The following is an 18,226-nucleotide window of genomic DNA, read 5'->3' on the forward strand; positions in this document are numbered from 1 at the left end:
TGTTTTATGCAGAGACAGCTTTTGTTATTGTTATACGTCTCCTTTTCTGAAAGTGGGTGGTCATAGGTTTCTTTTTTTTCCCCTCTCACTTTCTTTTCCTCCTCTAATGTGTATTTCTCCTTTACTTGTTGTCTTCAGGTACCAGATACACACAGGTCTTCAGCATTCTATTATAAGGCCTACCCAGCCTAACTGCTTACCTCTGGATAACATGACACTACCTCAGAAGCTGAAGGAGGTTGGCTACTCAACGCACATGGTTGGCAAGTGGCACTTGGGATTTTACCGTAAAGAATGCATGCCTACACAGAGAGGATTTGATTCCTTTTTTGGATCACTTTTGGGCAGTGGGGACTATTATACTCATTACAAGTGTGATAGCCCAGGGATATGTGGCTATGACCTGTATGAAAATGACAATGCAGCATGGGATCATGACAATGGCATCTACTCAACACAGATGTACACACAAAAAGTACAACAGATTTTAGAATCTCATAATCCCAAGAAACCTATATTTTTATATATTGCTTATCAAGCTGTTCACTCCCCACTACAAGCACCAGGCAAGTATTTTGAAAATTACAGATCAATAAATAATATAAACAGGCGGAGATATGCCGCCATGCTGGCATGCTTGGATGAAGCTGTCCACAATGTGACCCTGGCTTTAAAGAGATATGGTTACTATGACAACAGTATTATCATTTACTCTTCAGATAATGGTGGGCAGCCAATGGCTGGAGGAAGTAATTGGCCCCTCAGAGGAAGCAAAGGGACGTATTGGGAAGGAGGAATCCGTGCTGTTGGTTTTGTTCACAGCCCGCTTCTGAAAAACAAGGGGTCTGTGTGCAAGGAGCTCGTGCACATAACAGACTGGTTCCCCACCCTGATCACCTTGGCAGAAGGACAGATCGATGAGAATATCCAGTTGGACGGCTATGATATATGGGAGACCATTAGTGAAGGTAGGCGTTCCCCAAGGGTGGATATCTTACACAACATTGATCCTATTTACACCAAAGCCAAGAACGGCTCCTGGGCAGCAGGCTTTGGGATCTGGAACACAGCTATTCAATCAGCCATTAGAGTAAACCACTGGAAACTACTGACAGGAAATCCAGGATACAGTGACTGGGTCCCCCCTCAGGCTTTTAGCAATGCTGGTCCCAATCGCTGGCATAATGAACGGGTTTCTTGGTCAGCTGGGAAAACAGTGTGGCTTTTTAACATAACTGCTGACCCATATGAAAGAGTGGATCTTTCTGGAAAATATCCTGAGGTAGTAAAGTATTTGTTGTGGAGACTTTCACAATTCAATAAGACTGCAGTTCCCGTTCGATATCCACCTAAAGACCCTCGGAGTAATCCTAAACTCAATGGAGGTGTTTGGGGCCCCTGGTTTAAGGACGATGAGAAGAAAAAGAAACCAGGGAAAAATAAAAAGGGAGAAAATAAACAAAAGAAGAAGAAAAACAAAAAAAAATCAAATCAGAAAAAAGGGCAGTCCTTAAACTGCCGCTCCTGGCTTGCTGGTGGATAGGCTTGACTACTGTCTTTGCTCAAACCTAAGTCTGGCTGTTCTTTGTTGAGCTTCTGACACTCCACCAAAGTACAAATGCCAGATGTGCACTATGAGTGAAAGCTCTCCTCTTCTGATTTCTTGTCACATTTCACTAGCACAAGTTATCTTGACACTGTACCTGGAGATTATATAAACACCCACATAAAAACATTTTCTTCTCTCCTTTACTAATAGTGTTTATCTTTCACAGCTACATTCCAGATAACAATGGAAATGACTCTCAACTTCAGTAATTCCATATTTGAAGCACACATAATGGAATAATTCCACGACTAAACTACTGAATATCTCGGTAGTGGTATGGAAAAGTTAATGACAGATTTTTCTCAAGCTGATAAACATCATTTATATGGAAAAATTTTTAAAAAGGCCCTGACAATCAGTGAAGTTTACAGTGGGTTATAATCATCGAGCTGTGAATTTTTTATGGAGCGCAGCGGAAGATTAAGCTACCAGAATAACCCAAATATTGGAGAAGAACAAGCTGCTTTAACTTGCATTACTCTGTTCTACATAAATGGAAGAATTTTTTTCTTCCTTCAGTGTGCTAGGCTATACTTCTTTCTGGTGAAATCAAAATGCTGGTATCCAAATACACATGAAAAAAACTAGCATGTGCCTTATATTACCTACCAAAGGATTAGACAGATATGGAGTCTTTAAGCACACCACCAAAATGAATGTAATGTTTAAATACTTCAATATAATTATCCTGCAGTACCTAAAAATAATTTATTTTTACAGCACAAGTTAGTTAATTCATTCATATTGAAACATTTACCAGTGGGTGATGCAAGTCACCCTTTTTTGTTTTATTTTAGCTCTGTCACTAGGAGAGTTTTATTCAGCTATTGTATCCAAATCTGCAGAGTACTGTAAACTGTAAAACCATAAAATACTGTAGACACTGCTAGAATGCAAAAGAAGAATGATTCGGGTACATCTTTTTTCTTTATGGATTTGCCTCCAGTTATTTTGAATGTATCAAAGTGATTATTTTACTTAGTAGTCACTTGGAGTATGTTGTTCAGTTTCTTTATAGAAGCTAGACCACCTATATGTGTTTTTTGGGAGGGAAAGTCTACTTTAAACCCTTTTATTTATGTATCTATTAAAATAGTTTATTTTTATGGCATTCATAAAAGTAGTCGGTCTCTCTTTTGCACCAAAGAACTTAATTCACCTCTTTACTTGTGAAAAAAATCTTGCAAGGATTCTTTTTTTTATGAAGGCAAGATTTTATGACATATCATTTTTGAGATAAGATTCTTCTGTCAATGAGTTACAAAGTGCTGGGCACTAATAAATCTTTGTCCTTGTTTCAAGGATGCTAAAGAAAAATTCTCAAGTGCCTGAGTGGACACTTACAAGACATTCTGCTTTCTTTATTCTTGTTGTTTTGCTGTAATCATATAATTCAAATGAAAACCTGTACCTTAACATAAAACATGCCAAGTGAAATTAAGGACAGCTGATACATGTGCTACATGGCCATGAAACTTAAAATAATTCATCATTTCTAGCATTTGAAACAGATGGCCTGACTCTAGCATTTCAATGTAAATGCTAGTGTAAATCTACTGTAGTCAAAAGAACATTGTAAAATAGGTGCCAGCTGAGATCAGAATCCAGTTTAGCATACCAGTAAAAGTGTATTCTAATTTTAGATGATAAGGTTAATATGTTTAACATACTCTCACAAAAATCAGTAGATTACAAATTTGCATAAACGTGTTAGAATTAAAAGCATCAGCTCTCAGGCACAAGAGTGATCTCATCTCATGCAGTTTAGTTAGGACAATTCTTAGGAGAGAAGATAACATGGACATATAGGGAATATATATTTTTCAATAAGTTTCCATAAACATTCACCTAAAAAAATGTTAAATGTCCATGTCAGATTTTCAGTATTATTCCTGTTCTCTTTTTCAGGATATACAGGCCTAAAAAAAGAATAATGCATCTGACACTGCCTACCATAATATCAGCTAGAAATGCAGAAAGTCAAGACATTAGTCTTCTTCAGATTCTCTTGTGACACCCTTAGGAGAACTAATAATAACACCTTAAGATTTAACACTGGTAAGGGAGATCTCAAATATATATTCTCATTTCTTCTTTTTAAGGTGCATGGTAAGTGTGAAAACTTGAATAGGGAATGGACATTTAAACAAAGTACAATACTTGCATAGAATTACATTTTGAAATACATGATACATTGTGGGTGTGTCTACACATCCATTTACTGCACAATAAGTGGCTTTTACACTGGCATCTATGCATACAGACTTTACAGTGCAGTAATGCTGTGTATGGACTAACTTGGGACCAAGTCAGTCCACACAAATAAGGTTACTGTGCAGTAAGGCATCTACACATACCTTACTGCGCAGTAACTACTCAGGAGGTTGAAAATTTATTCCCAAGTTGGAGTAAGTTGACTTCATGCAGGTAGCAAATTTACTCCCAAGTCAGCATAAGTCACCATAGTTACTACGCAGTACAGGCACACACATGTAGAAGCACACTCATACTGAGTAGTAATTTTCGGTTATTGTACAGTAACTTCGGTTACTTGGGTTACTGCGCAGGAACAGTGCACGTGTAGATACATCCAGTTATATTCAAGTTTTAATGCAAGGATAACTTATTATGTGTCAAGAATCAGACTTTGATTTAACAAATTGTTCTTTAATCTGAATTCCTTAAAACACACCCTGCCTCTGCAATAAAATTTTCAGTTTGTTACATTCCCATTAATCACAGGTTCCTTCTGTGAAAGATTGTCATAATAAGATCTTTAAATCTTTTGAATATTAACCAAAGACATTTTAAACCTAATGAATAGAGGGTTTTCAGCTTGCTTTTGAAATGTACTGAATTAAAAAATATATATCAGTACTAGGTCCATTCTGCAAAGAGATACATGATCTCACAGACTGGTAATGGAATATGTGGCTTTTCAACTCTTGGTCACTGGTTCAGGTAAAAAATGACATGTTTTTCATGCTAGAATTAAAAATTAATTAAAATTAATTTCCCCACCTTTTGAAAAGACTATGTAAGGAAGCTTGCTTTGTCTGTTCTCTGGATAAATAAAAGCTTCCTATTCTGATGGTTGCCATTATACTACCTTTTAGTAAGCAGTGAATTTGCAAATTATAAAAAGATAGAATAGCATCCCTTGGATACACACAGCTTATTTAAAAGAAAAAAATTGCTATGTTACACGTAGATAATAATATCTTTCCTGACATTTTTTGAGTATTCACTTCATTTTTATTTTATTTGTATGTCATTCTTCAGTGGATGCTTTTTCTACAGAAAACCAAATATTATTTATATTTTGCTGGTACTCTGCTATTTATTTTCCTGGTTTCTGAGGCAGGAGACATGTTACCATGAAGAGGATTATGAAATCTACTTTTGCACTGAGAGAACTCGGGCCTCACAAGAGCCTGTTCCCATTCAGCACAGTATATAAACACATGCTTAACCTTATTTAAGTGGGACTTAAGCACATGCTTAACCGCTTTCAAGAACTGGACTTTATGAAGTAAAGGGTGGGTCAACAAGCAAAAAAGCTAGCTTTTTCTTTTAGTACTTCATACTGCTTTTCACATCTGCAGGGACGAATAATAACATGTCAGTAGGGCCAGAACCACAACATAAGGATGAAGGGAGCACTTGATTGTGAATGAATGTGCTAGCCTAGCTATATTCTAGCTACATGTACAAGTGGAATTCCATTTATTCCAGTTACAATCTGGAAGACAGTTGCTAAATGTTAGCTTGCCACCAAAGTAATACAGGTCATTAATTATCTTTGTTGTCCTTTTCCACAAAGGATGCAAGATAAGGACCTGAAATGTCACACTGACATATTCTGAAAAGACTATTTAAAATACATATAGTTAAGAAACCTTGGTGTCTCTGTACAAGTCACGTATTTAATCACATTAAATTACTGCAAAACCTAAAGGAACATATGCAGTGTTTGTTGCTGTTCTCTACACTTGCTTAAAAGATCATTTATGGTAATTACTTGACAAGACCACATGATTCATTTTCTAAATGTACTCTTGCTTCTGTAAGTTAAAACAGCTAACACATAGTTGCACACAAAGGAAAGTCAAGGGTTCTTAAATACATGAATATTTTTCGATTGCAAGTATTCAAAGGGCAATTTGGAAAAAAATAGAACTAGAAACACAACATGGTGCCTTTACTGAGGATTGCTATCATTTTGTGTAGAGTAATTCTTTTTTTTAAACTAACCACAGAAAAAGCCACCTTCTGTTTGTTTGACCTGAAATTCATTTAAGCACTTTAGACCTCTTCTGATTATGGCACTTTTTACAAATGATTTTGTGAAGGGCCAAAATCAAAGTTTTTATTTACTAAAGTCCTTCCAACTGGCCATGAGTGAGGGTCATCCCTAATAGTGTGGGGAGGAATACTGGTAAAGGTCTTAAAAATATACCATTTTATGGGAAGACAGAAATGATGCATTTGAAACACTTTAGAACTCACACTTTGCTCTCAAGAGTGATTGCCACTTCATATTTAGGTGTGGAAAAGGATGAAAGAAAGATGCAAGTGGCTGCGCAGCCAACATCTGTTTTTCCTAACTAATACACATCTACTAATATAACATTGTCATTAAGCAGAGTGGATTAAATCTTGAAACTTATGGGGGTGACCATTCCTTTCATTTGAGATAAATGGCAAGAGGCAGTTAAGCTTCAATTTGGAATAGCTAAAATCATAAGAACTGCCCAAAGCATAAAACATGTGTCAGCGCAGAAACCAAATTACATAAGTAGTTTCACTGGGTATAGTTGGAAAAAAAATGTGCACACGTAGGAGCAGAATCAGAGAACAGGTAGATGGAAATGGCCAATAAAAGTCAACCAGACAACAAAATATGTCCCTGTGAGAAAGTGAAGAGAGGGCACAATACTCATCGGGAAGATGCTTGAGACAAAGAAAATGCCATCTGCTGTGTGATTCCTAAAGTGCTTGGAGAAACAGAGTTTTGTGTACTACTTGGTAAATAGAACTATCTCAAAGAACTATATGACCACCATCATTTTCTCCTGCTACTGAAAACAACCCACACAGTCCTGAATACATTGTCTGTGAATTGTGAACCGATTATCAACTGGCTGTTACAATTCTTGTTGAATCTGTTCTTATTTTGATGGCACCTCTTGCTCATTTTCATTGACCCCAGTTTTTGTGTCAGTAACAGATTTCATCACATTTTACTTCATTTCCTTCCAAAGTATTAATGGAGTGAGCATGCTTCTGCTAAAGAACTTAGTCATGCTGTTCTTTTTATCCTTCCCAAACTACTTCCATTTCTCAAGCAATCTCTGTTAATAAGTCCAACCCATTTTTTATAAGCAGAAGCAGGTGAAAATAACACCTACGTGTTTCTCTCACCCTGCTGTGGAAGGAAGGAAGCAATAAAAATACACTTAACTTGGAAGCCATAGAGGATGCTATGAATTCTAACTTCCATGAGAAAATATCTGGGGAAGCATGGTGGGAAGAGTGGCCATGAATGTCCTGAGCTTCATGGACCCATGAAGGAACTAGGTTCCAACCCCACAGAACTCCAGTTGGCTATGTGTTTTTTCTTCCTTTGTCTTTCTTCCTTGGGAGTTGTACTGTCACTGGGTACTTACCTTGTCTCTGAAATTAGAAGCCACAGTGTTAATGCCACTTCCTACACTGTTGACAAATATGCTGAAAAAATCCTCTTGCATTTGAGCCATGCAAACAGTATGACCAGTTCCCAGCTCCACCTCTGCCTTCTCCCACGTAACCAGATTCCCAAGAATGGAGGACATCCTAAGCTGACTTGAATACCACCACCTTTTCAGAGTATATGGAAGACTTTCCATGATCTTGTAAAGCTACAAATTAAGTTATAACTATGGAATAGCAGAACTCTACTTGTGTTTGTGTTGCCCAATCAGCAATGGATATTTCCAGTATAATGAGTAGGCTCAGATTGAGCAGGCTTGTGCAGCTTCTATACCTTATTTCCAGCCACTGTGATTCATTCTGTTAGTAAACATACTAACTGATCTAAGTCAATGGAAGTTTTTTTGTACTACAGGCACTCTGCAGACTTAGAACACAATTGGTTCCTGAAAACCCAACCTAAGTCAAAATGTCATGACTCAGAATGAGTTTTCCCATAGGAACAATGTTATAAATGAGGGATTGGCTCCTTTTTGACACTGAATACAACTGTGTCCAGCTGGTAAGTCTGTTGTGGTTAAAGGAGAGGAGGCAGGAAAGGGAGGGGCAGGGGCTAGGACAGGGGCTGGGGCAAGTGCTGCCCAGCCAGGGCAGGAGGGGGCACGGGATGGCACTGTGTCTTGTCTAGAGTGTGCAGAGGGGGAATATGGCTCCTGCCACTGTGCACTGCTTATCCAAGAGTTGCTTGTCTGGCAACTCGTCTGGCAGCTCCCGCCACTGGTCCCACTGCTCGTCCAAGAGGGCATGGGGGGGCGTGTACCCCCAGATTGGTGCAGGGCAGGTGGGGCTGCACCGGGCTGTGCTCTAGGCAGGAGGTGAGGGCTGTAGAGGGCTACAGAAAATTTGCAGGTGGCTGCGGTTCCCTCATAGCCTCTGTTCTGCCGCCCACCCTGCCTTGATCCAGGGGCACATGGACCCCCACCCCCATGCCCTCTTGCCACTTGCCCAGCCAGGGGTAGGGAGGCTGGGATGGAGCCGCAGCTTATCCAGGTGGCACGGGGGTGGGAGTTACTCCTGCTGCTGCACATCACTCATCTGGAGGAAGCGCAGCGGCTGTCCCATAACTGCCCTGCCCTGGCTGGCAAGTGGCAGCAGGGCATAGCCCCTGCTCCTAGCGCAGCCACCACTGCCCACCCAGAGCTCATCCTGGTGCAGCCCTAGCCCTGCCCACCCCACACGGATCCAGGGACACATGCCCCCCCATGCCCTCCCTGACAAGTGGCAGGAGTAGAGGCGGGAGCTGCTGGACAAACTGTCAGATAAGCAGCTCCTGGACCAGAAGCAAAGTCATAAGTTAAGGACTGCCTGTATTGACTGCCAGGATTTCACATTCTTTCCCTTTTCTTTTGGTCTCTTTCTGGTTTAACCCTTTTGGGTCCTAAATGTCCTTAGTCAGGGACAGGGAGTACAGTAGTGCAATCACATACTCCTTTCAGACCATACTACGGGAGCAGTAGCTGAAGGCTTCTTTTAATTCCCGGAATGAGATAAGAGCCCCCCCACACACCTTCTCAGCACCCCCTTCCTTTCACTTCTATGTTCAGAGACCTCTCCCTCACTTCTCCCATTCCCCACAGGGGTGCAGCTGAACTCCTGCCATGCTATACCTGGACTGCATGGAAAGCTGAGCTCAGCTGGAGATAATAGCAGAAGCATGGACAGACAGGTTCTCCCTCTCTGCCCAGACCCTCTTGGGTGTTCCCTGCCAGTCCAGGAGCAGGTTCAGGCAGGGGGAACCTACCCACCACTACTGCTGTCTGTCCTGTGCAGCCACTTCCCACAGCCACAGCTGGAGGAGGGGCAGGAGTTGCCAGGGCAGGGGCAGCAGCACTGGATAGGGCTCCCAGTCCTGTACCCAGAGGCATAAATAGAAAGGGCAAGAGGGGGTTAGGAGGGAAGGAGAGGTGCCGCTGAGCATGGAGAGGAAGGGAAGGGGTGCTGAGAATGAGGGAAGGAAAGAGATTCTTACCTGATTTGGGGATTAAAAAATAGTCTGCAGCAGCTAGTCTGATAAGATCTGCCCACCCCAGTGAAGCTAGGAGCAGGCAGTAAAGCCACTCCTACAGCACCAGTTCCTGCTTAGACCCCTTCTTTAAAATCCTAGATCTGCCTATATCCTTAGCATCCCTTCTATCAGCCTCTGTGCTTTCTTAAAGAAATTCAAGCAAGTGTTTTTCCAAATCTTATAAAATTATTTTCTAGTATCCATTAATAAATTACAACTTTCTAGTTGTTCTCATGTTCCTGTCTGTGTTTGCAGTACTGTCATATTGCAAAGACAAGGAGGCTTATCAGGCTGCATTATTCTTTACTACCTTTTTTTAATTCCTTTTAAGTGTCTTGCTAGCTGCTCTCAGGTGCATCCTCCTCATTTCCGAGGTTTTAAACATGCAGTATCTGATTATCAATAGCAGTAACAGCAGCTGCTCTTAATAAATGATAAATAGTAATTAATGCTTTTATAATGCCAAATGTGCCTTTATACCCTGGTGTCAATAGACAAAGACTCAGTGTAACTGGAAGATATTAACAGGGTGCATCTACACACCCAAGTAATCCAGGAGAAGTTCATTCTTGAGTAAGCTACTCTAGAGTAAACTCTCCTGCTTACATGTCTACACGTGCAGGGATGTGGAAGTGTATTTGCTGCTTCTACCTGTAGGCTCCCCCTAGGTACTAGCCCAGGGGCCAGCTGTCTCCAGGCGGGGGCTGGAACATTACTCCCCACCCCAGGAGCTGCCTGCTGCTGGGGCAGGCTCCACCACCAGAGCCCAGGTGGGGACTATGTCCCTTTGCCCCGGCAGCAGGGACAGCCTCAGCCCCTGCTTCATGATTGTGCGGCCCAGGCTGGAACATCCTTATCTCCTAGTGCCAGCTCTGCAGTCTCAGGTCCTCGTATATAAAGGATGACAACACACTGTGCAGAATTGAATAATATGAAAATCACTTAAATGAAAACTAATTGAAAATATTTTTGATACATTTTTAAAACTCAGTTTGCAAGCTTCCTTTGGGTGTTTGTTCCAACAGTTAATCATCATTATTGTTAAAAAATGCCTTATTTCTAACGTCAGCTTGCAATTATTGATTGTTGTTATGCCCACTAGATTAAAGAGCTTCTCTGTACATGGTATTTTTTCTCAGTGAAAATATTTCTGCTCTATAATTCAGTCATCTATCCTTTTTTTAAAAGCTGAACAGCATTAGTACTTTAACTCCCTTGCTGTCAGGTGTTTTGTATAGCCCTTGAATAATTTTTATATATCCTCTCCAAGTTCTTAATGCCATTTTTAAAATGCAGACACCAAATCTAAATGCAGCATTTCATTCCCCAATACCATGACCAGAAGTAAAAGCAGCTTCCTAGTCCTGCTCATTACTTTTCTATTTATCAGTCCAAGGATAGCATTAGCACTTTTAGCCACAGCATCACACAGGGAGCTTATGTTGAGCTACTTATCTACTATAATTTTCAGGAAACAGTCCTTCATTCCATAGGTACAACTTGCATCTAGCTGTATTAAAATGTGTTTTATTCCTAAGGGCCCATATCACTGTCTTTTTCTCATCTCATTGGATGCATCTACACATTCATTGATGCTCCTTAGGTACTGCACATTTAGTTTAGTACTTGCTTAATAAAGTACCAACTAAATGCACAGTAACTAGAGTTACTTTGCAGTAGTGTCAGCACATGTTTTTTCATGACACTTACTGCACATTAGCCTAATAATACTGTGCAGTAGGCTATTAGCATAGTTTTAAACTACCACATTACTGTGCAGTGTTATTAGGCTAATGCGCAGTAAGCATCTTGTGTAGACATACCTGTTCTTTACCACTCTTCCAATTTTTGTCACTAAAAATATTTATTAGTAATTATTCTAGATTCAATTTAAAATCATTAAGAAGTTGTTGAATAGTGTTGGTTCTTACACCCAGAGTGGAGGAACTGTATTAGAAACACTGTCGTTCAGTGATGATTCCCCATTGACAACTATTTTTGAGCCCTGCCAGTTAGTTAGCTTAAATGCATTTAGTGTGTGCCTTGCTACTATTATAGTGCTACATTTTAATCAGGGTTTTGTGCTATACTACATTGCCCTGTTGAAGTCTGCCCTGAGCATTGAGGCTTGAGTTCAAGAGAAGGCTAGGAAGCCCTAACCTGGTCTGAATGGATCTGGACATGTATTGCTCAAACTGTGAGAGTTAACTGACAGCACTGAGCTTACAGCATCCCCTGCTGCTTGAGTCTTGAAATGCCATTGGCATCACTAATCTCAGCTGTACAAGAGACCTGTCAGACACCCTTCTTTAGAGGTAAGTAGCCAAGGGGATGAGAGATTTCCTGGGTGTCATCTTTTGCTGTTGTTTATGTGAGAAAATCCCTTACCCTGGTGCCAGCTACATATATGTCAGTAGTATCTGCTGTCATTCAAAAGACGAACAAAATCTTATTTGAAATAAAGACTTTGGTATTTCATGATATAGCAGTTCTGTTCATTGCCCATGCACCAGGAAAGACCTGGAAATCACTGTGAGGAAAAATTAAATGGCTGTAAAAGAAAGTAAGTCCCCAGTTATATCTTATATAGCCATTCAGATTTGCTTAAGAATCCCATGGGACAAAGCCTCAGATAATGAAAAAAATCCTGAAAGCCTGATTACAGCTCTTCAGGAGTTAGGTTGGCAGAATCGAGCTCTTTTGCTGTTGCTCTTTAAGAATTCCAGGATATGGTCCAAAATGTATTGATTTCAGCAGTGAACAGTGCCAGAGCAGATTTAAATACAGTTCTTGTAGCCGTTTAGATAATTGGAGTGTTTCAATGGGTATACTTTCCCAAGAGAGCTTGTTAAACAGTGTGTAAGATGAGATGCCAGTGTCATAAAATAGCTTTTCCAAGTAGTTCTTTGTTTTTAATTATATGGACAAATGAGGGCTCCAGTTTTTCTATGCTTATTGTGAATATGACCTGTAGGTTTATAATAAATTAATGGTGATATTCTTGCCAGTATGATGCACCCCCACAAAGCTCCCTGTCTCCTTCAAATGCTATCATAGTATAAGTGACTAGCTGTTTCTTTCTTTGCTTTCTTATCATGCTCACTGTGGTAAAGTCTGAGCGTTTTAACCCTTTACTGAATTGCAGTACTTTGAGGCGGGAAAAAATTCTTAGTTTGCCATCTGTAAAATGGTAGCATGGCATAGGTGGTTTGATCACAAAGCAAGTTGGGGGCAGAACTGGGCAAAGACTGATGTCCTGAGTCCCAGCCCAGTGTTTTAACCATACAACAACTTTCTCAAATATCTCACCCATTTAATGTGTGCTCTGCTGATCCTGAAAAGTGTTTTTGTAATCAGTGTTGTTCTACTGTAGCCTGTTACTTGTTGCTTGCACTGCTCTCTGGAGCTTGAGGATGGAGCTCAAGAGAAGTCTCTGAAGCCATAATCCTTGTCTGAATGGACCAGAGAGTATTGCTTGTATTATGAAAGCACTGGCAGCTACAAATATTCACTTTTATGGTGTGAAGAGCATAGTAGGAATCCACATCATAATATGTATCATTTCTGTGTATACAAAGCTAACATAGCCCCGCTCCTTTCTAAAGCACAGATATGGACTGTCATAAAGTTTAATGTGTGAGCGCCTTTTCAAAAATGTTCCCTGGTGTTCTCACTGAAGTCAAAGGTAAAAATCTTGCATAATTTGAATGGGAACACAGGCCAAAATTAGGTGGTTAGATTATAACTTAATTAATGAAACGGTCTTTTTCTAAAAACAAGGGAAAATGTTGTCCAAAAATCATGTTTAGTTCAAAATTAATGAAAATTAATAATAAATTAACATTTACAATGAAAATTATCAAAGTTTGTCTTTGAAACAAAATTTGGAACATGTTGACCAGCTCAGTTTGAAATGTTGGTCTTGTCTTCTTTGCATAAATCTTGTGACATCTTTCATAAAACTGTAAGAGTGGATTGCAGTCTCCAAGACTTGGACATCACTGCTCAAAGGCATTCATGGTATTACTAAAAGAAGTACCAAAACCACTGACTTTGCAATTAGCATTGTACATAACTTTGTGATCAACTTATTGGCGTGAGCAGACACTTCTTGAAGATGAATATAACTGCAGTCAATGATAGCCTCACAGTGCATTTATTACTGGAAAAGGGTAAGGGGGCATATGGGCAAATCTCACTGCTGCTCTTGGTGTTGATATCACCATACAGTTTCCTATCCTACCATGGCAAGAACTTTTCCGAGTTACTCCACAGAGGTCTTCCTCACATGTGAAGAGCCACATATACGAGCTGTCTAGAGAAGTGTGCCAAGAAATAGCAAGTCACCCAGCCAGTAAAATAACTCTGTTACACAAGGATGGTGGTCTTGTTCTATTTGAAAGAAACAGAAAAACTGATTAGATTTTGTATAACAAAATGTATAGTACCATATGTTCAGAAAAACCCACTTTCCACTGAAATTTGTAATTAATACATACTTTATCTCCTGTTAAGTACAGTACAGTCATTTTCCAGTCTCCTCCTCCACCCTTTTGGATTACATACACTGTAATTGTTCATTCTCTTAATTTGCAACTTTAAATTATTTTTTAATTTTATCCTCAAAAGCCAGAATGCTGCTCATAATTCAGGATTTGGTCTGACTCACTAGAAGTGTTGTTTTTTAAACATTACCGAGCTTGGTTCACTCATCTGTACTGCATAACATCATAAACAGATTACCTCACACTGCCAGATTAAAGATAAAATCTGTGCACTAGGTAACTTTTTTCCTACATGACACAATCTGATCCTAAAATGTCTTCTTTGGTCATCTGTTTCAAAGAGAGAGACAAAAGGATTCTTGGCTTTAATTAAAATTTCTAATGATTACATTTAATTTTGGCTTTTCTAACCCTCTGTGCACTTTGGAAACATTGCATAAAGGGTGGCAGGGGGGAATCTTTTTGATAGTTTGGAGTATAAGCCATGTATCCAATTAGTTCTCCAGTTGATGAGCTCTGAGCTGATTTCTTAAAACAAAAATCTCCATTAGCAACATCAGGCAGTCTGAGTAAACGTCAAAATAGACTGAGAGCTCCTCACCCTAGCTCTGGTCCCTTCATGCTAGTTAAGAGGCCCATAGCATCTTAAATGGTCCTCAAAGTTTCTTATCAGTTGGGGGATAATTCCCAGGCATAAGGACTGCAGAAGATAGCAACAAAGCTGTCAAGACTCAAGAGCCATGATATTGGAACAGGAAGTGGGAGAAGCATACCAGGGCTTGTGAAGACCTCTGGGATAGGAACTGGGAAGAACAGGGATAGGGCTGTAGCATACAAAGCTACATTGCATCTGGGCAGTGCTGCAGCCTATGGGATGGCCTGAGAAGTTTCTCATAAATTAATCAAGTCCTTAGGCCTAGCTTATCTTGGTTCTCACTTCATCCCCCAAGAGTACCCTAGCACTGGGAAGATTCTAGGTGCACCCTGTTCTTTTTGGGCTGAAAAGTTTGTTTTGTGTCTCTTCATAGATTCATAGAAGATAAAGCCAGAAGGGACCACTGTGATCTCTTGATTTGACCTCTTGTATATAACACAGGTCATTCAACTTTCCCAAGTTAATTCCTGCTTGAACTAGGGAAGAGCCTTCAGAAATGCAATCTTGACTTCAACATTATGGCCAGGTGGAGACATTACACTTTTACCAGTATGTGGTCAGAAACCAGTCAGAAGTTTGGTGCACACACACTGGTTTAGAGATGATGGATCCCATTATAAGATTTACCCCCACCATCCAAAGGTGAATGTGTATTCTGTTTGCTACCAATCTAAATTATGCCACTTATGGATAAAACGCGTAACTTAGGCGGATCATGCTTATACCATTGAATCTGCTTATACCGTTGCTTGTTGGATTATTATCAGATTTCTGTTCCCCATGCAGGTATTTGTGGACTTCAGTTAAGCTTCCAACTATAGCCACAAATGCCGTCATTAAGCTTATTCACTAGCCAAGAACTTCTTGCCTAGGTAAAGGATTTTAAGGATTAAGCCCTTTATTTGTAATAAAGTTTGAGCCTCACTTGATGACTGTAAAATGCTTTGTTATTTCTTTTGAGGACAGAATTAAGTTATTTCTCATTGAAATGGTGAGATCAGAGCTAGGTATTCCCTGTCATTGTGTGTCCTTAAAGGGCTCTTTGGTTTGATTGTGCTGAGGACTCACAAGGATGACTTTTTTTCCTTTGTCATGCTTCATCTGGGAATAGTGACCTTGCTCTCTTTCATGTTGTCAGTGAGTTATCTGCTTGGTTTCTGCTAGCTGGGTAACTAATAAGCCTTCCTCATCAACTATAATTTTTTTTTGTCCTGTCTACCCATTCTGTTTGACTTCTAGTACTGTCTTAAAGTGCATCATCTGTATTGCAGAGTTATAATTTCTATTTTTATAACTAAAAAAGAAAAGAAAACAGACTCAGTTACACTTCTTGGCTTATTTTCCAACCCCACAGAGATGTTTGGCCCCTGCTTGTCATTTAAAAGTCCTGGAGGGAGCAGAGGATTTTTTTCTCTGCCAAGTTGTCTTCTTGGATGGAGCCCAAGTTGTATCTGTAGCATTACAATGTGAAGATTAGTCAGTGAAAGATGACTTTAGTAAACATCATTAACTGATATACAAAGAAGTTCTACAGTTTGTATATAGACAGCTTCAGGTTTTTTTTTCCTAACAGAAATACTGTAAAAAGCAGGTGAAGTCCAAATCCAAATCCCCATAACACATGATGCTTTTATTTGCATTAACTTCACCTCTTTAATACTTAGATGTCATCAAAAATCATTAAGAAACTTTTATGGTAGTAGACAGAAATGGCATTTCTCAGGTGCTCAGCCCCTCAAAATCACTTGAAAGCCATGCCCAAACAGAAGAACTCATCAATCACATGACAAAATGACCCTCACTCTATGAGGGCTCAAATGAAGCCACTCCTAAGTGAAGCAACTTAATTTCTGTCTGCTCCAGCAGCAGCGAAGTGAACTGCAGCTGTTCTCTCTGGATGGGAGGGGAGAGAGATCTTCTGCCTCAACTGCCCCCACCTCAGGGGGACTCCAATCTACCTGCCCCTGACCCCACTCCAGTGGGGCTGAGAAAATCCCACAAGGCCTCCCTCCTTCCCCTGCCTTCTCACCCATCCCATTAAGAGAAAGCAATGAAACAGGGGAAGGCGGGAACAGCCAAGGGAAAATGCAGCCTCTTCCCCTGGATCATCTCCAAATTGGAGCCAATCCTCCACCCTCCTGATCCAACAGCTAACATCTGTTGGATCAAAGTGATTAATCTAATTCATGGGAATTTCTATGAATCGCCATGCGTTAGACCCAGGAGCTGCACTTTTGTCTGTGCCCTCTGTGGCATTAAGCCACAATCCAATGTGCTGCACTGCTCATGACAGACAAATCCATAAGTCTAATCCCCTTTCATAGATTCATAGATGTTAGGGTCGGAAGAGACCTCAATAGATCATCAAGTCCAAACCCCTGCATAGGCAGGAAAGTGTGCTGGGTTCAAATGACCCCAGCCAGATGCCTATCTAACCTCCTTTTGAAGCCCCTAGGGTAGGGGAGGGCACCACCTCCCTTGGGAGCCCATTCCAGATTTTGGCCACTCTAACTGTGAAGAAGTTCTTCCTAATGTCCGGTCTAAATCTGCTCTCTCCTAGCTTATGGTCATTATTTCTTGTAACCTCCAGGGGCGCCTTGATGAGTAGAGCCTCACCTATTTCCTTCTGCAACCCCATGATGAATTTATAGGCAGCCACAAGGTCGCCTCTCAACCTTCTCTTGCGGAGGCTGAAGAGGTCCGGGTGCCTTAGTCTCTCCTTGTAGGGCTTGGCCTGCAAGCCCTTAACCATACGAGTGGCCCTTCTCTGGACCCTCTCCAGGTTATCCACACCCCTCTTGAAGTGTGGCGCCCAAAACTGGACGCAGTATTCCAACTGTGGTCTGACCAGCACCTCCTTGGTTCTGTTTGTCAAGCATCTGCTGATGCATGATAAAGTGCAGTTAGCTTTGCTGATGTCTTCGTAACACTGACGACTCATGTTCATCTTAGAGTCCACTCGGACTCCAAGATCCCTTTCCATTTCCATGCTGCCAAGCAGGTTGTTTCCTAGACAGTAGGTGTGCTACACATTTTTCCTTCCTAGGTGCAGCACTTTTCATTTTTCCTTTCACATTCTGTTATTTTCTGCCCATTTGTCCAGTCTGTCCAGGTCTGCCTGTAGTTGTTCCCTGCCCTCTGGTGTGTCCACTTCTCCCCACAGTTTTGTATCCTCTGCAAACTTGGATAGAGTACACTTCACTCCCTCATCCAAGTCACTGATGAAGATATTGAAGAGTATCGGTCCAAGGACCAAGCCCTGTAGGACCCCACTGCCCACATCCTTCCAAGTCAATACCGACCCATCCACCACCACTCTCTGGGTATGATGACTGTCTAGCCAATTTGCCACCTACCGGACTAAGTAATCGTCCAAGTCACAGCCTCTTAATTTGTTCACCAGTATGGGGTGGGATACCATATCGAAGGCCTTCCTGAAGTCTAAGTAAACGATATCTACCCCTACTCCTGCATCCAGGTGTTTTGTAACCTGGTCATAAAAGGAGACTAGATTAGTCAGGCATGATCTACCTGCTACGGACCCGTGCTGGTTTCCCCTCATCATAATTTTTCCTGCTGGGCTCTCACATATATGAGCCTTAATAATCTTTTCAAAGACTTACTGAGGATGGAGGTGAGACTGACTAGCCTGTAGTTGCCTGGATCCTCCTTCCTCCCTTTCTTGAAAATAGGAACCATGT

At 40.8% G+C, this 18,226-nt stretch overlaps 1 protein-coding gene across 1 annotated transcript in view; it reads left to right on the forward strand.

The window, feature by feature from the left end:
- ARSJ (arylsulfatase family member J) overlaps positions 1–5,647 on the forward strand; it is a 75,386-nt gene extending 69,739 nt beyond the window's left edge. The window contains exon 2 of the mRNA XM_090036656.1: positions 139–5,647. Coding sequence (XP_089892782.1) covers positions 139–1,543 — 1,405 coding nt within the window. The 3' untranslated portion in view covers positions 1,544–5,647. The remainder of the gene's footprint in view (positions 1–138) is intronic.
- Positions 5,648–18,226: the final 12,579 nt, after the last annotated feature.

The sequence above is a fragment of the Crocodylus siamensis genome, chromosome 2, assembly GCF_052110815.1.
Source record: "Crocodylus siamensis isolate JL-2025a chromosome 2, ASM5211081v1, whole genome shotgun sequence".
Taxonomy (NCBI): Eukaryota; Metazoa; Chordata; order Crocodylia; family Crocodylidae; genus Crocodylus; species Crocodylus siamensis.